This window comes from Nannospalax galili, unplaced genomic scaffold, assembly GCF_000622305.1.
Source record: "Nannospalax galili isolate Female #2095 unplaced genomic scaffold, S.galili_v1.0 scaffold1421, whole genome shotgun sequence".
NCBI lineage: Eukaryota > Metazoa > Chordata > Mammalia > Rodentia > Spalacidae > Nannospalax > Nannospalax galili.
The window spans coordinates 504,480-526,654 of record NW_008345746.1 but is presented as its reverse complement, the minus strand read 5'-3'; the positions used below and the strand labels follow the sequence as shown (position 1 = coordinate 526,654).

General features: G+C 55.6%; 1 protein-coding gene across 5 annotated transcripts in view; it reads right to left on the bottom strand.

The window, feature by feature from the left end:
• Positions 1-22,175, bottom strand: part of Kcnt1 (potassium sodium-activated channel subfamily T member 1) — an 82,114-nt gene that overhangs the window by 28,955 nt on the left and 30,984 nt on the right. For 2 of the 5 annotated variants that reach the window (XM_017800306.1, XM_017800307.1), the window contains exons 1-9: positions 18,428-18,582; positions 12,260-12,301; positions 5,728-5,807; positions 5,018-5,117; positions 2,541-2,597; positions 2,112-2,160; positions 1,059-1,118; positions 743-817; positions 585-668 (exon numbers count right to left, since the gene is read on the bottom strand). In XM_017800306.1, the coding sequence (XP_017655795.1) occupies positions 585-668; positions 743-817; positions 1,059-1,118; positions 2,112-2,160; positions 2,541-2,597; positions 5,018-5,117; positions 5,728-5,807; positions 12,260-12,301; positions 18,428-18,582 (702 nt within the window). Of the gene's footprint in view, positions 1-584; positions 669-742; positions 818-1,058; positions 1,119-2,111; positions 2,161-2,540; positions 2,598-5,017; positions 5,118-5,727; positions 5,808-12,259; positions 12,302-18,427; positions 18,583-22,175 lie in introns of those variants that run through there. The other 3 variants (XM_017800305.1, XM_008841927.2, XM_017800308.1) reach the window with 2 other exon arrangements.

Here is a 22,175-nt window from a genome sequence, read left to right as displayed (position 1 = left end):
TGGCCATCAGAGGGCAGGATCCAAGGACCAACGCCCACCCTGCACGTATTAGCAAGCAGAGGCCTGGCCACATTTATATCCCAGGAGAGGGTCCATAGGCAACCTTGCCCTGCACAGATCACCCTGAACTCAGCTTGGTCTCAGGATGGGCCATGCCCTGGGGTGAGACCAGAGGAGCAAAAAGTGCCAGCAGCTTTGACTCCAGATCACTAACACCCCCTGTGCAATCAGAACAAGGCTGATTCCAGGGGCCTGATGACCAAGAGGCAGCGAGACACCAGAGAGACAGTTATCAGCTTGGCCTTCATTCATTTAGGATGGAAATCACTTGGACACCAGCAGGAGGAGGACTGTAGAAACAGCCTGCGTGCCCATGGCCCAGTCCTCCTGGCTGGGCTTGCTCACATCTGCACTCTGTTCCACCTCCCCAGCTCTGGTCGGGAAAAGCTGTCTTCACAGAAAGAGGCCGGCAGGGACAGGGACAAGGTTTCTGCCTTTCACTCGGTCTCCTGGCAACTGCCTGATTCCGCCAGCAGGTGGGGAAGTTGCCCTTGTGGGGCTGGCAGAGGCCAGGCTTCACTCACGATCATGTTCTCCAGCGCGTACTTGGCCAGCCAACAGTTGAGAAACACAGGGATGAACAGATTCCGTAGAGGCGGCCAGAAGACCTGTGGGGTGGGGGGTGAAGGCACAGGTCAAGCATGGGCTTGGGCAGTGGTGACTGGGGCTGGGGCTCACCCACCGTGATGATGAAGGGCAGCGTGTTGATCATCTCCAGGATGAAAGACACTTGGAAAATCTGCTCCCAGATGTTGCCCTGGGGAACAGAGGGACTTCAGAGCCAGGGAGGGGACAGGGGCAGGGCCACAGGCAGACCCTGAGGTCAGAGAATAACGTTGGGGCAGGAGAGCTGGGAAGGGCAGGTGAGGACTGAGGGAAGGGTTTCTTGGGGTCGGGGAGCAACTGAACACCAATTCCCTGTTTACTGAGCCTGGGTCCTCTGCTTATTGGAGGGGCCATGGAGAGAGAGGGTGGGGTAGCCACAGGGAGGGACTCACTTTGTAGCTGAGGTAAATGAGGAGCATGGTCTCCAGGAAGCTTATTGTGGCCACAATGACCTAAGAGCAGAGAGACTTGGAGCAGATCAGGAGGCTGGGGGCAGGGCTTCAAGGGACTCAGCAAGCAGGGTCCTCACAAAGCTGGGCATGTTGGTGCCTATGAGTGTGTGTGTGCATGCATGTGTGTGTACAGGGCTACCATACTCTCAGCGCTGCATCAAGGTGGTCTTAACTGGTCCCAGGGTGTGGTGGAAGGCAGCCTGGACTGTCTGTGCCCTACTGAGGCATTCTGTGCAGAGACAGGGCAGATGAGGCAGGAGGGGCAGGTTTAAAGAGCACATTGAAATTACTCCAGGGGGTGGAGGTGAGATGGGAAGGGTGGGGACCTGGCAGTGTTGGCAGGGCTGGACCTTCCTCCTAATACAGGCATCCATGAGTCCCGTGGGACCCTCCAGGTGGAGACCCAGGCCTCTTTAGCCCTTGGTGGTGGCACTGCATTCAGTCATGAGCCGGTACCACTCACTCAGTGACAAGGCTGTGAAACACCCATCAGAAGCTGGCCTGGGTCACCTAACCCCATTTCTGCAAGGACCGAGCAAGTCAGCAGGAAGGAGAGGTTCTAATTGACGAATGGTGACAGTATGGTCTCAGCAGTCTCTGGCAAATTTGTAAAAGTTGCTAGGCCTTCGTCTACTGCTTACTGAGCCTGGGCCTCCTCCTTATGTGGTCTGGGTCCCCTACTTATTGAGTATGGGCCTCATCCTCACTGAGCCTGGATCATTATCTACTAAGCCTGAGTCCCCTGCTTATTGAACCTGGTTCTCCTCCTTACTGAGCCTGGGTCTTCATTTACTGAACCTGAGTCCCAGTCCCCTGTTTATTGAGCCTAGGTCTCCTCCTTACCTAGCCTGGGTTTCCTACTACCTAGCCTGGATCTCCTGCTTACTTACTGAGCTCGGGGCCCCCTGCTTATCAAGCGCCGGTGTGCTTTAAGTACCTGGCCTTTGTGAGCAGCCCCCACTGTTGGGGGAGGAAAGTCAGGTTGGCACTCACCTGGATCACCCACAGAGCCATCTTCCTCTCCACCCACAGGATGGGGGCCCTGGGAAAAGAAGGAGGTGAGCCTGGGGCAGGGCCACAACGGCTTGGCACCCACTCCACAGGCTCCTCCAAGCAGGGCTCAGGAAGAGTTGGTACCAAGGCAGCGGGAGCCCATGGCCAGACGTGGAGGGTTAGGAAATGACATTTGTTATAGCTCTCAACTGCTCCCCTGAGGGGGGCATTCCCAGCACTGACCCCACCCGGGCTTCAGGGGTGCAGGTGAACATGTCCCAGGGAACTTAGTGGCTCTGAGGCTGGGAATCACCCCTCCAACACACACACTTGTACTACACAGTTGAACCCCCATCCACCATCCTGTCCACCCCCACCCTCACCGTAGCCCAGAGCTGTCTGGCAATTGGGAGTCAGGAGAGAACTCACCAATGGAACTCCGAGGATGAGCCATTGAAGGTGTAATTATACTTCATGCAGCCCCAGCTGTGAAGAGACACAGGCACTGACCCAGCCACAGGCCTCCCCGCCAAGTGCCAACACCAAGGATCTTTTCCAGGGCCGTTAAGGGCTCAGGGTACATGGAAAGGGTACCCAACTTGCCCACCCAGGGACGACCCTACGTCCCAAATGGAGCTGGTGCTCTAACACTTGAGCACACGGGGACTTCCTGGCCTGCAGTGACCATGCAACAAAGCTCTCTAACCAAGAAGCATGGAGAACATGTCCCCGTTTGGAGGATCCAGCCCCACAGTGAGATGCTGCCCAGAGGAAAGTAGGGGCTCTCGTCTGTGCTGATGACAAGCTCTGGGGAGGGGGCCTGCATGGACACAGATGATCCAGTGTGGATACTCAGACCCTCCAGCAGCTGGAGCTGCCTTGACAGGGCTGGTCAGTGCTGGAGAGACAGAGAAAACCCTCATCCTGAGGTGGCTCTGACTCGACGACCTCATCCCTAAGCCACTTGGAGATGAGCATCTTTAAACCTCTTAGAACCAGCTGATGGGAGGAGGCAGGGCACAGCCAACATGCTTGCTCTGCTCCAGACCATAACTGGCACCTGAGTCAGATCTTGGGGGCCTCAGCGCTCACAGAGCCCAGAGTTGGGCAGCTCTGGTTCCCTCCTATCTCACTGACCTACTTTCCACCTGAGCTTTATTGGGGTTCCTGCACTCAGTACCCACAGGAGTCTCTAGGTGTCCCATCCTGCCATCCCCCTCCCTCCTTCCCATCATTTTATTCAACATCTATCCATCCAGTACCTCATCACAGTCCATGCATCCATCTAACGGTCATCATCTGATCTGTGATTCACACGTGTGTTCTCTTATCCAGTATCTACTCAACATCTCATCTATTGATACAACTACACAACCTTCTTCACAACTACTACCCATCATCATCCACCTATCCAACAATGACCCAACGGTAACCCATCCATCTATCGTGTACCCACAGTCCCACTCACTATGGTGGGATGAATTCAATAGAGGTGGGTCCTCTGGAGAGGTGGAATCAGAAGGTCCGGAGACCCTGAGGCTTAGAGAATGTGGGACAAAGTGAGACAAGTGTTTTGAGAATCAGTATAGACTCTGTCCTCCTCGAACCACTACAGAGTTTTTCCCTCCTCTGCCCTGAACAGTGATGGGAGATTTGTTCTCGATAACAAGTAAGGGTTTTTCTGGTCTGGAAATCCTAGTCTCCCATGAAAGTGGGTAACAGAAAAAAAAAGAGAATTCAGTAAAGTTTGCACACGGGGTCCAGGGTCTAGCCTCCTGCTTGGTTGTTTCCAAGACCCTAGCAATCCAGAAAGAGCCTGCTCTGAGAAGCCAAAGAGAAGAGTCAATGTTGGCAAAGTCCAGATGGCCCAGAAGTGTTACTTACACTCCGGGCCCTGACTGCAGAGTCCTGTGGCGTCTGAGCCCCCTTGCAAATGTAGCCACATATTTGCCCAAATTGTGTGCAAACCACATGTAACATGAGCTCAAGGGAAGAGGTAATTAACAAGGGAAAGGGCCAGGGACAGCATCCTCAGAGGGATTCAGGAAGCCAGGGCATGATGGATGCAGAACTCAGACTTAGGGTGAATAGTGCCACCTCAGAGAGTGGAGAGAAGCAAAAGGGGCCGAGTAGGAGCCAGAACTGACAGGCATTCAGGAAACCCAGAGCCCAGCTTCTGAACCCCAGGGAACATAGAGCCAATATCTACCAGGACACAATTCAAGACAACCCTAGCAGAGGGCCGCTGGGCCAGCCCAGAAATGAGCCAGAGGCTCACCAAGGCAGCTTCCAGAGACTCAATGATGTCCCTGAAGGATCTGGGCTGGGAAATGCCACTGACTTCTCTAAGCAGTCAAGGCAGAGGCGGCCCACAGAGATTTCAGAGGAAGTTCACAGCCCCATCTGATGGGCTCCTGCAAGGACACGTGGCAGCAATCCTTCTTCTTCCACATGGTTGTAGCATACATGCTATGGTATAAGTGACCAAGGAGCAGGACTCAGGGCCAGAGGGGCAGGTGGACTCTCCGGAAACTCAGAGGACCACACCTGTCACACAAGGGCCAGGTGGTCCCAACTGGACTTTCAGGGGCTGAAGCAAACTGCAAACCCACCCACACAGGTGACTCCTGGACCCTCCAGCTTTGCCCTAGACCTTCTGGGTCCAGTTGTATGTGCAGCACCACATTGGAAACCCCTCTTATGTTATAACCCAGTCAGCAGGAGCCTGGGTGGCATCCTGGGCATGGCTCTGGGAGTCACAATGGAGGAAGGAAAGGTTCCCAAGGCTCCGGTTACAGGGCTTCTTGGGAGGCGCCTGCTCCAGTCTCCCACATGGGCCTCTGTAATGCCATTGGGACTCAGTGGGAAAGCTGAGCCTCAGGACCCCAGCTCTACAGGCCACCCACCATCCGATGCCCTGGTCTGGATTGTCCAGTAGGACGCGGACGATGTAGAGAAGGCAGGTGAGGAGCTTGAGGGAGAAGTTGAACAACCGGATCCTCAGACCTGTAGGGAGGTGGCATCAGGGTAGGGGTGTCAAGGAGCAGGCCCACCCATTCTGCTGGGGTCTCTCTAACAGCTCCTTCCTGGGGCGGCCCTGCATTGGCCCCCAACTCACACTCATATTCTAGGCAGAGAGAAGAACAGATACATCTGCACCAGCCCCCACCCCCACCCCGCCAGGACCCATCCCACTACTGTACAGGTGAGATACTGAGGCCCGGGGTGCTGGGGCTCAGGGTACAGGGATTTCCTTAAGCACTCCAGTCATGGAAACTGACTGGGGGACTTGAAGCCATAGCCTAACTTCCAAGTCCCTTTTTACAACTCAGGTGGGTCAGCCTGAAGTTGGGAAGGAACAGGGGGTCTTCAGAGAGAGGGGAAAGCATAGAGGTGGGAACCCCCAGGGTGGAGGAGCTGGGGTGGTAGTGGGGAGGACACCTGGCTGGCTCTTGTGGATGGCTTGGCCCAGTTCGGGAGGGAGGCCATGTCCACAGGTTACTCTAGACATTGGGAAGCTGAGATGCCCTGTCCCTTGTGCCCATGTGGCTGAGACATCTCCTTGGGTTACCCCCCCATCCCTCCCCTCCCAGAGCATCCTAGGCCCACCACTCACTGGATCTTTGGTTTTTTATGAAGAACAGCTTGAGGCGCTCTTTGAAGGTGTTCTCGTTGACATAGAACTCCACCTGAACCCTGGGGGAGGAAAGGGGGCTGAGGCTTGGGGCCACGGGGCTCTGGCCCAAGGCAGGGCCAGAGCCCAGAGCCCAACTGAGTTTGAGTTATTCCAAACTGCAGGAGCAGAGAGGACAGAGGAATTTGGGAGGGACAACTTCCCTACCTCAGACCAGCAGGGCCTGTGTCCAAAGTAGACCTCGGTCCTCCCAGGGCCTCTGCTTGACACACCTGGTTACCATCTGCTCAGTATCCACAGCCCTTCTAGGCTCTGAGGAGGCCAGGGCTGCAGCATGTATGGCACTATTGACATTGGGTGCTCAAACCTTCCCAGTAAAATGTCCAGGAGCTGATGGTCAGCCATTACGCCTAGTGGCCTCTAGTATCTGTATTCTGAGACCTCCATTCATTGCAGACTGAAGGATGGTCAGACAAGATGGGATGGCAGAAGTGGTCACCCATGCACTTTCCTTCCGGCCAGCCTGAGAACTTGGCCATCAGTCCCCAGAACTCCTTTGCCCTCACACACCCTGCCTGTACTCCCAAGGTGTTGAGACCGGACCACAGTGACCTCTTCGGGAGTCACCCAGGATGAGGAGCAGGTGAGCACCCGTGCTCACCGATACCACATTACCACACCCACGAAGTCATGTTACACTGGGAATCACGGCAGCCAAGGATGGCCAAGTGCTGCTGTGCATGCTCCAGCCTCAGACACGGTCCTGCACCCTACCCTCCACCCCTACCCTGAGGCAGGAGATGAAAACATCAGCACCGACAAGCGTGGAGCTTGGACTTTGGTAGTGGGTGTGGTCATTCTTTAGTATTTCTCCTTGAATGGTCCATGGCTCGCCGTGACAAACACAGGCCTCCCTAGACACCCGGCTCCTTCTAGCGTAACCTCAACACTCCTCAACAGGCTGAGACGCCCTCAGGTTGGAATGAGGCAGGACACAGTACTGGGGCCCACAGGCAGTGCAGGGTCACAACAGGGAAGGAAGGCAGAGGAACAGCACTCTGTAGCTACGTCCTGCTGCCTGGAGGGATCCTGCAGGGCTGCACAGGGAAGGCCACCACTTGGATGTAGGCAAAGGAAGCAAACACCAGCCTAGATCCCTGTTTCCATTCCTCTCCTCTTGCTGTGATCCACTGGGGAAGGGGCCTCAGAGCCCAGGGTGGGTTGGTTGTGAGCATCACTCCCCTCTGAGAAACACTGGTTCTAACAAGGCACTTGGAGAGTCTGATGTTAGTGCCTGGCTCAGACTGACCGCTCCAATAGCCCAAAAAGCGTTTAAACTAGTCACTATTAGGTTGGCAAGATGGCTCAGTTGAGCAAAGGGGCTTGCCACCAAGCCTGATGACCTGAGGTTGATCCCTAGAAGAGAACCAACTTCCAGAAGTTGTCCACTAACCTCCACGTGCATACACACCTACCCCTATACACAATAAATGCAGTAGTATTAAAGAAATAGTCACCATCCCCTAAAGCATGGTAGACACAAAGCAAGAGTAGGATACAAAGTGCACAGCAGCCTTTGCCATGTGCCGTTGTGGGCTGGGGAGAGGCCTGGATTACAGTGGTTCTGAGGGAGTCTTGCCTGAGACAAGGCTCAGCACAGTCCACAAACGGGTTTCCTCTGGACTGGGCAGCTCACCGAACTTCTCACAGGAAAGCGGGGGTCAACCCAGTGCTAAGCTGGTATACCCCAGCACACCGCATTGCATCTAGTACAGCTCTGCACCCCAATTTATCCAGCATACCCACTCTGCCCAGCACATACCACTGTACTCTGGCAGGCACCCCTACAATACCACAAACACCAGCAACCTTTGTACCCTACGGTGCCCTGGTGTACCACACTGTACAACTGTGCTGTAGTGTATACCTGTACCTTACTATACCGTGGCAATTTCATATATATACATATGTATATATAAAACAAAAGCCATGCACCACCACAACTGGTTTATGAGGTGCTGGGGATCAAACCCAGGGCTTCTTGTATCCTAGGTAAGTATCAATTAAGTTACATCCCCTGGCCCCTAATGCTCTTTTCGTGTGCCAAAATCCCATGCAGGAGATCACATCACATTTTGTCATATCTCCCCATTAGCCTCAGACTATGACAATTTCTCAGACTTTCCTGACTTCTAATGATCTTGATGGCTTTTTTCCACACATGCACGCTCATGTGACAGCATGTGGGGGCCAAGGGTGAAGTCGGGAGTCTTTCTCTACTGTTCTTCACCCTTTAAAATTTTATTTTTATGTGTATGGGTGTACTGCAAGTATGTGAGTACACCCATGTCGTGCAATGCCGGGGAGGTCAGAAGAGGGCTTCGGATTCCCCTCGAACTGGAGTCAAGGATGGTTCTCACCCGCCATGTGGGTGCTGGGAATCAAACCTGGGTCCTCTGCTAGAGCAGTCAGTGCTCTTAACCACTGTGCCATCTCTCCAGCCTCGCAGCAGTCTTTTTATGTGGTACTGTGAGCCCCAGGCAGGAGAGGCCCCTTCTATACATGTGGCTCCGAGGAGGCTGTTTTGTGCCTGAGGCTAAATGGTCGGGCTGAATGGCCAGGAGCATGGGGGAGCAGGGTAGGATGGGGCCAGAGAAGTCCCCTCAGGCCTGGGCCCAGGGCCCACCTCTCCTCACTGATAGATGACCCACCTGGGTCCTAAAAGCATGAGCACACATTCCCTTTTTGTACCCCACCTCCTCAAAAACAAAGGCTTGAAGTGGGGGGGGGTCCTTCCACCCTGCTCACCTACACCCACACTCAGGCCTCAGCCCCACAGGGCCCTTGGCAGGTAGCCAAGGCTTTTGCCGAAGTAATGTGGGGCCCAGTCTCCCTCCAGCTGTCTCAGCGCACAGGGCACAGCCTTACTGCTGGACTACAGTTCCCCTCCCTCGTATTTGCCTCCACCCTAGCTGCACCCCTAAACATGAGAGCCCGAGGATGGTCCTGGAGCGTCCCGTAACGTGTCAGCCCCGGGCACTAAATTCCACCTGCCACAGGAGAGTCCCCAGTGGCTAGGCCGGCTGTTCTCTGGCCTCCACTAATTCCTGCTCGTTTGAACAGTCGGAGTGGCCCTCAAGGTGCCATGTGTTGAGAGTTTAATCCTGTGATGTAGGAAGGTGAGACTTGAACGCAGCTGTGGTACGTGGGAAAGGATTAGGGTAAGGTCTCCAGGACAGAGTCAGTCCTGGTGGCTTTATAGGTAGAGGGGGACCAGAAGAGGCAAACGTGTTCTGATTCGCACCTTGTGGGGCCCAGGGCCACCTTAGGTGTTTGCCCTCCAGAAGATCATTACCAGATGTGGGCCCTTGACCTTGGACTTGACTGTGAGCTGAAATCAGTCTCTGTCATGATTACTCACCAGCCTGTGGACCAACACACCCCTTGTGCAGAATCCCCATTGCTAACCCACTAGTCAGGCCTCCTAACCCTCTGGCCGGGGCAGGCAGTCCAGGACCCCCTGGGGAGGCACCTCTGCACCTTCCTTGCAACTGAGTCCTCCCAGGGATCCCAACAAGGGAAGGATGGCCCTGGGCTCTCTGTGCCCCTGCTCTTCTGATTAGACAGTGGGGCATCCTCATGGGACATTCCTGCTGGACACCCACTCGACCTGCTTCCCAACTGTGCATGACAGTCTTCTGCCCCTAGATCCTCTGAACTCCCACCCACCACCCCATGCTCACATCAACATCAAACTCCGTGCCCCTCTCCAGTGTCCTGGATGCTCAGGGCTGACTCCTACCCCTTTTTATCGTCGCCCCAGGAGCTCCCTGGGCTCAGAAAACACAACTGCCTGTGAAAACTAAGAAGCCACCACGGCCACCGTGCTGCTCTGTGAACAGCCAACTCTGTGACACTCAACTCTGTCCTCGCTGGCATCGTTCCCCAGCTTTGGGCAGCCATGCCATGCCCAGGCTGACCTGAATAGTGACATCCCACGGGCAGAACACAGCCACCTCCCAGCAGAACTGCCCATTAGGCTGTTGATACCCGTCTGCACAGCCCCAGGTACTCAACGGGCAGTGCCTGCCTATTGGGGGAAGGCATTCTCTACAAGGACCCATAGGGCCTGGCTCCCTATGAAGTCAGAGCTCTGTAATGTCAAAGAAATCAATGCAGGCTCCTTTACCTTTTAATTTTTAATGAACTGCAGCCGCCTGCTTCCTCCAGTACCACACAACACAGGAGATTAAAACTATCCATTTTACACTGACCTGTGTCTAAGGCAGCAGGTGTGATCTGCTCTAATGAATGACAATGTTGGGCAGAATTTCACAGGAGCACAGGAACAATATGTGAGTGGCCCACATCTATAGCCTCTGTTCACAGGCACCCTTCGCCCTGCATGAATTTCCTGGGAGTCACAGAAACTGTGCTGACCTGGCAGGTAGACTGGGAACTGAGCGCCAGCCCCTGCTGGGAAACCAGACAGATGCAGGCCCCGGCTCTCACCCACCTTCACCTGGGCTTCCTTTTCTTTTACTTTATTTCATGTGTATTGCTTACATACTATATGTATGTAAAGGCACCGGTGTCCTACAGTGTCAGCAGAGGGAGTCAGATCCCCTGGAACTGGAGTTACTATGGTTGTCAGCTGCCATGTGGATGCTGGGAACTGAACCTAGGTCATCTATAAGAGCAGCCACTGCTCTCAACCACTGAGCCATCTCTCCAACCCCACCTGGGCTTCCTCACTCGAGATAGAAGCACGGAAGTTGCCTCCCATGCTTCCCACGGCATCACTGTCACGAGAGTGCCTGGCAGCTGCTTTACCAATGGTGAAGTTGAGATGAGCCCTGCTGTGTCCCAGGGGTGTGCTCTGAGCGAGGGCACAGTGGGATGGTGGTGTGGGACCCAGAACCAGTAGTGCTGGCATGCGTGCTAAAGTCAGTGCAGCCAGAAAGCCAGCTCGGGCCTGTACTGTTGAAGTTAGCACAGGGAAAACCCAAGGGCTGGCTGTACACATGAGCCACGCTCACAGACATGAGAAGGGCCCAGGCCCAATCAGCAATCTGAGCCTAGGCAGAGCACATGACCTACCTGGGGGACCTAGAAGGCATATTCATGGTGCTGGCTGCTTGGGTAGATGGGTGAGAAAGGCCTAGGAGCAGACTGCCAGGGACACCTGCTCAGTGCCCCCTCCCCACCATCTGCAGGTCAGGCAAGGGAAAATACCTGATGCCCCCCAACCTCAAACCTTCATGATCCCTGGCAGGCTGGTCAGCAGAGCCCCCATGGTAGCACCCCCTGTGATTCTGGTTCCAGCTTGATGGGCCAGATGGGGGTTCACAGCTTTCTCAGGCTAGCTCCCCTGGAGGGCCCCAACAATGTTCTAGGCTCCACCCCACAGAGCCTGTGGGCAGGGGGGCAGTCAGGCTGGCCAGTCTGAGTCCTCCAGTTCCATCGAGGAAATTGAGAGAAGGGGGTCCAACATGGCCTGGGCAAGTGCCTACTGACTTCTCAGGCTAACAGAGGACCCTGGTCTGGCCGTCCCTGAACAAGGCAGTCACCCTGGTCCCTGAGGGCTCCCTGAAGATCCAAGGACATCTGCTCTGACCAGTGGTGGCTCTGGGACGGCATGGACAGACACAGCCTCAGCCCTTGGGCAGTCATAGGCAAGTTCATACCCTGGCATGTCTGAGGCTGAGATTCCTCAGGTGCCTGGGGAGCACTACAGCACTGCATGTGGTAGGTGACTCTGCCCAGCATATTCTGTTATCCACTACCACCATAGGGCTCTAGGCTGGAGATGGAGGTGTATGTTGTGTCCCCAGATACCTGGTCCACAACTGTGGGGTGCTGAGAGGGAAGCACCCCATATGCTACAAAAGTGCCAACCAAATGGTGGTTACCAACGGGTGCAGTGTCAATCGATGGAAACAATCAACCAGGCCCCACTTGGAGACCACACGGATCACGGAAGGCACGGATCCCATGAAGTGGGTATGCTGAGGGGCTTCCGGGTGCCCCAGAGTCAAAGCCTCCATCACTCAACCCAGCTCTTGGCTGAAGGTAAAGAGGCACCTAGAAGAGCCCTTGGCTCTGGGGACCTTGATCCATACAGACAACAGAGAGCGGGTGAGGCTAGGGACTCTGGGGTTACCTGCATGCCTGTTCCCGTAAAGGCACTGTGGCAAGTCTGCGTCCTAACATCTGGCTGCTGCTAAGGGTCTAGTTACCACTGGCCTGGGGCGTCCAACTCTGGGAAGCCTGTTTCCTGTTCCCAGATTCCTCCTCAGGGGACCACTTAATCATGCTGTGCTCAGCCCCAGCCTCCAGTACCCAGAAGCACCTGCTGGTCCTGAGTGCTGGTGGTCGGCAGTACTGACTGAGCCCCTGCTTGGCTTCAGGCCTATGGCACTGGGCACAGTAGCCTCATCTGTGCGGCCTGGCTCCCCAGAGATGTGAGGACGCATCTGTCCCTGAGACAGTCCCTCCCCTATGAAGTACGTACTGAGAGAACGAAGAGTCCAGGCTGAAATCTTCCACCTGAAGCCTGGGGACAGAGTGGAGACATCAATATGGAAAGTAGATGGGACTCTTGGATGAGATGGACTCCAAGCAGGGTCCCAGAGCAAGGGGGTATCAGGGTAGCCAGTCCAGCATGCAAGGCAGGTGGAAGCCGGGCCTATCCTTGAGAACCAAAGAAACAGCGGAACTGCAGGGTGCTGGCACATGCAGGCCCCGCACCCTGGTCACAGGGAGTGACGATCCCAGTGAGAACAGGGCCCTGCCTTCAGCCAAAGGACAAGCGAGCCCCTCCCCAAAGGGGATCTGGAGAAATGGACTGAATTTGTGTGAAAACCCGTGTGTGCAGCTGGGATGTGTTGTAAGGGCCTTGGCTGTTGTGTGTGGGTTGGTGTGTCACAGTGTGACTGTGGCCTGTGTTTGGGGAGGAGGAGGGCCATGCTGTTCAGAACGAGTCTGAATCATGTACCCAATAGTGAGGGTCAACATGTGAAGGCTAAGCCCCGCCATGTGCACAACATTCTGTCACAGATCCCATGTGTGGCCCTGAGGTGACACCAAGCAGGACAGTGACATCGTCTCTTTGTGGGCCTATGGGTATCTGGAAAATGAGGAAAGGAATTAGAGGGGTTTTCTAGCTGTAGATCAGATGGCAACTCTAGGGATACCAGAAGCCCTTCCCTGGCCCCCCTCCCTTCTCCCTCTGTTGCACGTTAAAATCAGAGTAAAATGAAACAGAGAAACAAAGAGGACTCGGATCAGGTCCAGAGGGGAGTAGGGATCCCAGCCACGAACCCCAGCCTCTTCCCCCAAGGACAGAAGTGTCCATACGAGTGTGGAGGCAGATGCTTGGAGGCTGCGTTCCCCTCCCACACACAGTCCAAGACAGTAAAAGAGGTAGGCAGAGTTCTGGCTCTATCTCAGTGCTAAGCCTACCCTAGGCCCATCTGCGACCCCATGTCTAGCAGTGGACCGCTGGTGGCATTGCACCGAAGCAAGCTAAAGACAGCCCAACAGCCCCTCCACTGGGTTGCCATAAGCCAGCCGGGTGTGGAAGCCTGGGCTCACGGTTCTATCAGGTTACCTGCCAGCAGGCCTGCCCCTTAGTTTCCTGTGGCTGGACAGGCCAGGGCTGGACACTGATGCTTCCTGGGTGACTAAGTTGTACCCCTCTATCTTGCCAGCTCCAGGCAACCTGGCCTTGGGCTTCCCTACACTGAACATGCGAGTATGGCCTGCCCTGGAGAAGGGCTCAGGGTTAGGCTGGTGGGGCAATCTGTGTGGTGGCTGGGGTGGGGAGGGTGGGATGCTGAGTATATGCCCTTTTGCGCCAGCCCCTCCACTGAGGGCCTCAGAGGGGCCTCTTTTTAAATTTTATTTATTCATTTATTTTTACTTTATGTGTATGTGTGTATTGCCTGCATGTATGTAAGTGCACCTGCGTCATGCAGTGCCTGTGGATAACAGAAGAAGGCATCGGATCCCCTGGAACTGGAGTTACAGACGGTTGTTAGCCACCATGTGGGTTCTGATTCGAACCCGGGTCTTCTGCAAGAACAGCCAGTGCTCTTAACTGCTGAGCCATCTCTCCAGTCCCCTCAGAGAGGCCTTTTAATTGTCAAAGCAACTACTTTCCAGATGAGTAAATGAAGAATCAGAGACCACTGCAGAGCTCAGGCAGTCCCCTGCATGGCCTGTGATGGGCCTCTGTGTGGCCAGAATTCCTCCTAACACCCCTAGACATGGCAGTTCCTGGTCCCTGGGTGGGCAAGGTGAAACATGGACATATCCTTTTCAGGGTCAAGGTCCCCACTGGTATGGCAGTGGACGGACATCTCTGCATAGACAGAGAGAGCCCAGGCTTAAAGGGGTGTGAAGTTTGGGGCCCCTGGGAGTGTCCAGAAGACTATGCAGCTGAGATTTCCTTCCCACAAGTCCTGAGCTGGGGTCTGCAAGGCCAAGCAGGGTTCGAGCTTGTTACAGTGGTTTCAGGATCATGTGGTACCCAGCCTGGAGGGCCAGATCTGGTGCCTACAACCTAGCTCTGCTCCCTGAGTCAAACTAGGCCCCCATCTGCATGGGAGCCACGGTATGCACAGAACACATGGGGCTGGACAAGGCGACCTCGCTGTGTTTTGCAGAAACCATGTTCCTTCACACTATTTAAGCAATTCCCTCTCCCGAGTGTCACTTGGCTTAGGCGCTCCCCTTGAAAGACAATGGCCTGAATGCAGAGGGGTGTGGGGCTTTAACAACTAGTGCAGACCCTGCCAAGGACTGGCATCAGGGAACGTGAGGTGGGCTACCTGAACTGACCTGCCAGGGGAGCTGCAGAGGGAGGGGCAGGAAGCAGGTGGAGAGGAAGGCAGGTTCCCAAGAAGAGCATCCAAACCAAGACGGTCTGGCAGGACGTATCTTAGCAACTAGTGACCTAAGTACCAATGTGCTTCCCTCATCAACATGGAAGCCCTGAGGTTGGACACAGGGTAAATGAGAGCCCCAACCTAGATTTCTGTGTCCACAGCTTGCCTAGGGCTGGGGTCCCACAGGAGCCTCTGGGCAGTGCAGGCACACCTGACTTGTGCCTGGAAGGGGCAAGCTCAGTCAGACCCAAGCCAGGCTCCTTTCCGGGAGTCCTCTGGCCTAATGATGTCCTCCTCTTTGCATCTTGTGAGCGCTGAGTCCCAGGAGATGCTTTAGGGCATGAGGGTTCACAGTGCACATCAGAACGTTAATTTCAGGTCAAGAGGGTCCCATAAACAAACAAGGAGCCCACTTATGCTGCACTGAGTCATGGTCCTCAGACCACACACTACAGCCATGACCCCTGGTTAGGATAGGATTATTTTATGGAACAAAGTTTTTGCAGAAGTTAGGTTGAAATGGAGTTGTTTGGGTGGACCCAACCCAGACTGACTACTGGGCTGGGAGGATGAAATCAGGATCCAGACCCACGGAGAACAGAGAGGGAAGGCTGGATGGGTACATGGGGTGGGGGGCAGATAGGCCTTAGAGCAGGCAGCCCCTCCCACTCCCTGATCCCTCACATCCCTGAGAAAATCAAGCTCTGTATTTTCACCTCCAGTCTGCAGCAGCCCCCACCAACTCAATACCAATGAACAAGGAACCTGCATCCCTCAGAGGGACCAGGAGTACACACCACACCTGTGCCTAGCAACCATGTGTATTCTGGGGTGAGGGCAAACAACTGCCCAGAAGGGTGTGCTGGGGTAGGAGAGAGAGGAGCAAAGTGGTAGCTGCTGATGCTGTGATATCTACTGGGGTGAGTTCCAGATGGGGTGCCTGGGGTGCTGTGTGCAAAGCCACGGTGTGGCCAATATGGTAGAGTAGCGAGTGGGGCACTTGGGAGCCAAGAATGGGTAACCAGTCCTGGGGGGGCTGCAGAGGAGCTGTTTGATGAGGCAATGGGAAGAGCTAGGTTCCTGGAGGGTCGTGGGGTCCATGAGGGTCTGGAGTGGGAAGGCAGGGAGATCCTAGCAAGGGAGACCCAAGGAATCGTCTCCCAAGCCCAATAGCAGTGTGAATGGTCGTGGCCCTGGGGAGGGGCTCTGTCCTGTGGCTAGACTGACAGGCTAGGGACTCCTGGGGAGAACAGCAGGGCCATGTTAGAGACGGAGGAGCCTCCTTGCAGAGGCCTGTCTTTGGGGGACACTGGAACCAGGGATGGAGGATGAAGCCAGAGATGGAGGATGAAGATGGGGTGTGGATAGGGAGTCTGGCTGACTCTGAGAAACTTGGTGCCACAGAGCCTGAGGCCAGGTCCCTACAAAGGTACTGGATGGTAACAGTGGATATCAGGAGGTGTCAGGGTAGGGTTCAAGAGGCCTCTTAGGGTGTGGGTTTGGGGCAGGTATGTATTGGCTGGTGGGAAGGTAGCCAATGCAGGGCCTGAGAAGTTCTAGGGGCAGATCGCAAATCCATGGAGTGGGGGCGTTCGTCCTCCTGGGACAGCTGTGGTGGGTTTGCAAGTGTGGGGCAGGCTCAGCTCAGAAGCAAAGTGGACAGCATGATCAGGACTAGAAGGGCTTCCAGGCACCCTTGCCCCTGGATTCCTCTCCTGGGCCCAGCTCTGAGAAGAGGTCATGTCTCCTGGTTTCCATCCTCAGTGGACTGAGAGCTGTTCTACACCAGTCTCTTAGGGGTGGCCCCAGTGAAGGCCCTATGGGGACAGGGCACTGGAGGTGGTCACTCTCTGGAGCCCTCATCAGGGAATGGCAAGCAAGACCCAGCCAAGCCTCTATAGCACTAACCAGGTCCCGCCCCAACGCTACCCCAGCATCCTAGGCTCTGCTAACCTCTACACCCTTGCACTAAGATCCCAGGGATGTCAAGGGTCCTGGGTCACATAATTATTGCCCCCGAAACTCTCCTACGGCTATGCCTGTGGGAACCTCAAACCCCTCCCTGTTCTTGGGTGCTAAGACCCCAGAGGCCCATCTTCCCCAAACTCTGACCCCAGACTGCACTTCCCAGGTCTTTCCACAGCTTCCCCCTCCCTACAGCAGTCACTACAACACTCTTAGACACCCGCTCTCTTGGTCCCCTCTACCTGCCATAAAATATGCCAGTGACCTGTCATCTGGGGGGTCCAGAGCTCCCCGTCATTTGACACTAGGGACAGTTCCTCACCCTCGGCCTTCTGTCCCCTCCAGCTGCCCTCCTTTCCCAGGCCCCATGGGCACAGCTTAGGTGCGGTCTCTCAATTTTGTGTGGAGTGCTATCAAACCTAATGTGCCAGTCCACCCCATTCGCCTCTACTGGGATCTGCCTTGGCTGCCGACTACCCATCAGAGCAAGTTCTCAGCTGGAGACTACGGGTGCAGGTGCTGCCTGGATCCAGCTATGCAGACAGATCCCTTCCTTCTGTCTTGCAGGGGAGGCCAGCAAAGACCCTGCAGTGGGAAAGAATCCTCGCAGAAGGGCCAGCAGCACAGCCTGTGATCTATAGAGCCAGGCACAGCCACAAGCAGAGGTGGGCATCCGGGGCCGGCTTTTCAGAGGGGGTGGCCGCAGCTCCTACGCTGCACTTTGGGGTCAAACTCAGCCTGGGCAGAACTGCCACATCAGTAGTCCACCTCCCACAGGGACAGATTGGCTAGCGGTGAGCTTCCGGGATCACTGGCCCACAGCGTCCAGGAAGAGGAGGGAGACCCGAAATGGTCCCCAGGGGCCTTGGGCAGCTCCTGACCTGAGCTTCCATCAGCTGTGGGAGGGCCCTCAACAGTCACTGCTGGCAAATGGGAACAAGGTGGCACAGCCCACCCCTGTGAGGAGCAGAAAATGGTGTGCAACTGGAGGGGGCAGGGAAAGAGGTAGGGGAGGTGCCCTGGTCCTCTGGTCCAGCCATCTGCCAGGCCCAGCCTGTGCCAACCTGTCAGTCTTGACAGGACACTGGTACCCCACCTGGGCCCTGCCAACTCTTGTTCATCCTTAGGGGCCAGTGCCCAGGAAGTCACCTGGCCTGGCCTAGTCCAGTCCCGCCTGCACCACTACCCGCACAGGCTTCGTGCCCACGATGTGCCCACACCGGGCCAGGTCTGATTCATCTCATTCCCCCGCAGCAGCCAGCAGGGCTCCTGGCACAGGCAGGTGCTGGCAGGATTCGCTGAGTCCTTGGTGTCCTCATCCATGAAATGGGGTGCTACCTTCTGCCTGATGCTTGCAGGAGGGTGAAAAGGGTGGAGAGCGGCCCAGGATGACGCCCTGTACCCTGGCTGCCCACCAAGCTGGCCCTGGACATGCCCAACCCCCCCCCCTGCATCCCAGCCTCTTTGCTGTGCAGCCTTCCTGGGCTCCCAACTCACGTGGGCCCCCAGATGCTCACCTCTTAAGTGCCAATCTCCCCCTCGTGCCCCTGGCTGAACCCACCGGAGTGGGGCTTACTGAGCGGTGTGGGCCCAGGACACCTGGCTCACAGTCCAGGTCTTACCTGCAGGGCCCCTAGGCTCAGTCCCTCAGGGCCGGGGTCTCACGGGCTCCCCCGGACAGGCTGCAGCCGCGGGGTGGCGAGGCGCCGGTTGCCCCATTCCCAAGTCACAGGCCTTGGGAACGCAGAGCCCGTGCAGAAGGGAAGCGAGCGATGCGAAGCCCCTCCCGCGCCGCCGCGGGGTCCCGGCCCCGCAAGCGCCCCTACCTCTGGCCCACGTCGCTGCCCACGGAGCCCCCTCCTCGGGCCGGCAGCAGCGGGCTGAGCCCGTGCGGTTCCTCAGGGGCCGCGGCGCCGGCTGGGGTGCCCCCCGGGCCCGCCTTGCCCTCGGACGGCGAGCGCGGCAGCTTGGCCCGCGCCATCCTGCGGGATCTCTAGGCGCGGGAGGCGGCGGCGGGGGCGGCGCCGGGCGCAACCACCTCGCTCTCCAAATCTCTCCCTCCGCGCGCGTCACAGTGGAACGGCCCGGGGGGGCGGGCAGGGGAGGGCGCGGGCTTGGCTTGGCTCCCCGGACCCCAAGGTCGGTCCCAGACTCTGGCCCCCAGGACCCTCCAAAGAGGATGTAGTCCCAGTGCCCAGCTGTCCTGCCCGCCTCATACCGGGAGTAATAATGGTGATGAAGGACTCTGTGCCTGGGAAGGGTTAGGGACAGCGCAGGTGACAGCTCACCTCCAGAGCAAGAGTTGGAGATGGGGGAGAGAGCCATCCCTGCCTGGTACGTACCCACATCGCACCCCCCCCTCCATGGGTCCTGGGCCCTTGGTCTGGTGCTCAGGATGGCAGGAGGCCCATCTTCCAGCCCCCACCTAGGGCCTGCCCAACTGAGATGGTGGGAAATGGTGTAGGTACAACCTCCCTCCTATGGCCACACGGAGTCTTCACCCTCCACTTTCCACCCCAGAGCTGCTGGGGCTTCAGCCTCGGAGGGGTAGGTACTGTTGGCCAGTTACTGTTGGCCATGCACTGGGCACTGGCTCCCCATCTTGTGTGTGTCAGCTCTGGATAGCCAGCACTGGTCTGTACCAGGTGTGCTGGAGACCCGCACAGTGCCACCTCACAGTCTGAGCAGGAGCTGGAGAGGTAGCTTGATCGGGTTCAGGCTCTCACCATACAGACATGAGGACTCATGACCAATCCCCAGCACCCACATAAAAATAAAAGGAAAAGCAGGCATGGTATTGGCATGTGCTTATGGTCCCAGATCTGGGGAAGCAGAAACAGATAAATCTCTGGAACTTGCTGGCTAGCCAGTGTCACGAAATTGGAGAGCCCCAGATTGTAGTGAGAGACCCTGACTCAAAAAAAAAGCCGAAGTAGAAAGTGACTGAGACACCTGAGGTTGACCTCTGACCTCCACAAACCTGTGCCTACATACACATGCACCTATATACCTACATACACACGTGCACCTACACTAACATGAACAGGTACATACTTGCGTATAACACACACAACATACACCACACACACCACACACACACACGCACACACACACACACACACACACACACACACACCATACCACACCTACATCAAACTAAACCAAACCCCACAAATATTTGCCTGTTTCCCAGACTGAGATTCTGAGGGAGGAAGTGCCCTCCGGCCAAGAAACAATAGGGAACAGAACAAGGATTTGAACCTGTGACTGACCCACACAGCACAGCAGACACTTTGTGAGGCTTTTTTAACCAGCCTGTCCATTTTACAGCCAAGGCTGCCAGTGACTCACCCAGTAACAGGTAGGTTAACGGCCAACAAGTATCTGTGCTGGCAGGTACGGTCGCTCTGACATCAAACTGGGTATAGGGGCTTCTCAGGTGTATATGTCTCCTGAAAACTGGTTCAGTTCCAGGGTCCTCCTGACCCACCCAGACTAGGACCCCAGGTTCACTACACCTACCCCATCTTCCCCTACTGTGACCCACCCATAATCAGGGCACTACCAGGAGGTTTATGGGAGGACAGTGGGCCTCAGTACACCCAGGCAGTACCAGCTCTACCTACGCAGTGTCCTGGACCACCCTGAAGTTACACTGGAGTCCTCGTGAAATAGGGCTTCACTGTTCCCGTTCCCTTGAACCCTTCCACTCTTGCATGGACCATCCATCCCTCACCTCATTGGGCCTCCATGAACCTTGGACAAGACAAGACAACAACCCAAGGCTGGCCTCTTGGGACTGAGTCCTAGAAGAGGGTGTGGGGTACAGAAAGTACCCGTTGGGGCCAGTGGACCGGGCTCCCTAGGGAGACCAAGGCACAGTCCATAGACTGCCCCGTCAGAGCATCCAGATTCTATGACACTGCTGCACTTAGAAAGCGACTGCCTTGCCGGTGACGCATGCCTTTAATCCCAGCACTGGGGAGGCAGAGGCAGGCAGATCTCTGTGAGTTCAAGGCCAGCCTGGTCTACACAGTGAGTTCCAGGACAGCTGGGGCTACAGGGAGACCCTGTCTCAAAAAGACCAAAAAAACAATAAAAGACTGCTTCACTGGTTTTCCCAACACTTGCCCTGGCCCTAGGTTTTCAGAAAACCACCCCTCAGTGTCAGCAAATACTCCTGTGAGCATGTCCTCACATATACATTATCTCAGCTCATATCAGCCCCAGGTAAAGGAAGCATCTGTACCCACCCCTGGAGGTGGAGGCCTCTTTGCTCTTCTTGGGAAGCAAAGAGATCACAATCCCCCCATGGGGGTGTTGGGGGAACTCACATTGATGATAGAAATCAGACTAAGAGGCAGCACAGCACAGCATGACCCAGGGAACTGTATACGTGGGCTTCTGCAGAGAAAGTGCTGGAAAGACCTCAGGGTAGTTGTCCTGGAGCAAGGGGAGGGAGCTGAAGGAATGTCAGAGCCACTGGGGCTCCCTGTTCAGAGAGCACGTTTGCACCCCGTGAAGGATGGCAGTAAAGCCACCGGTGGGCTGCTCACAGATGTCACACTGTAGAGTATGGGAGGGCAGAGGTCTGAGTGCCATTCCCAGTGGGTCTGGCCCCTCTGCTGTGCACTGTTGTGTCTTGCTCTGTCTTCAGAGTGCAATGGGTCTTCACGTGTCCATATGAACTCCCCAGTTAGAGCCAGATGACAGACATGAGGGGAGACTGATAGAATGTGTGAATTGCAGAAGAGCCACAAGCCTTATTAGGGAAAGTCATAAATCCCTTAACGCGACTAACTGGCCCTAAATTGGCAGCCTGGCCTTGCTCAAGCCTTATCCACTGGTCATTCCTTGGACTGAGAGAGACTGTTTGTGGAGCCCACCTGTCTCCTCTAGTGCTATAAACAACTTCCCTGCCTGAGAAAATAATCTTGGGAGAGAGACCCTCAAGGACACCAGACCCTGGCACGGAGTTACCTCTTGCAGCTGCCTGCAGCAGAGTTCCTATAGAAGACCAGACTGCTCCCCATTTCAAGGCAGACACTCATTCTGCAGAAGGATTTATCAGCCTTCACAGGATTCCATGAAAAAGAGAAAACATTCCTTTCCTGTTGTAGGTTTGGCTTTGACTCATTTCTAAACTTTAAACTCCTTCCTTTTTCTGCCCTCCTAACAGAGACCAACAGTTCACGTGGCACAATTTAGAGCTGATGCACGCAGGGGACCTCTTGGTAGTAGAGGGGATGTCAGGGGTGGGTGACGAGGGTTGTTCCACTTGTTGAACTACATGGGTCAAGTCAGATTTATTTTAAACACAACCATTTTCTATGTGGGAAGAGCAGATGACACCTTGCACCTCGAGCAGTGGCCCCAAGCTCCTTGGCATCTGGACAGAGCTGGGGAGTTTCCTATGGGCAGAGCATCTGGCCTCAAGTGAGGCAAGAAAGAGATGAGTACTGGGCCGCAGGTACTTGGACAGTCTGGAGCCCTGTGCTTCAGGAGGCTAGATGTCAATGAAGCACAGGAATAAATGCTTTTTTTTTTTTTTTGTCTGTGTGAAGCAGGGTCTCC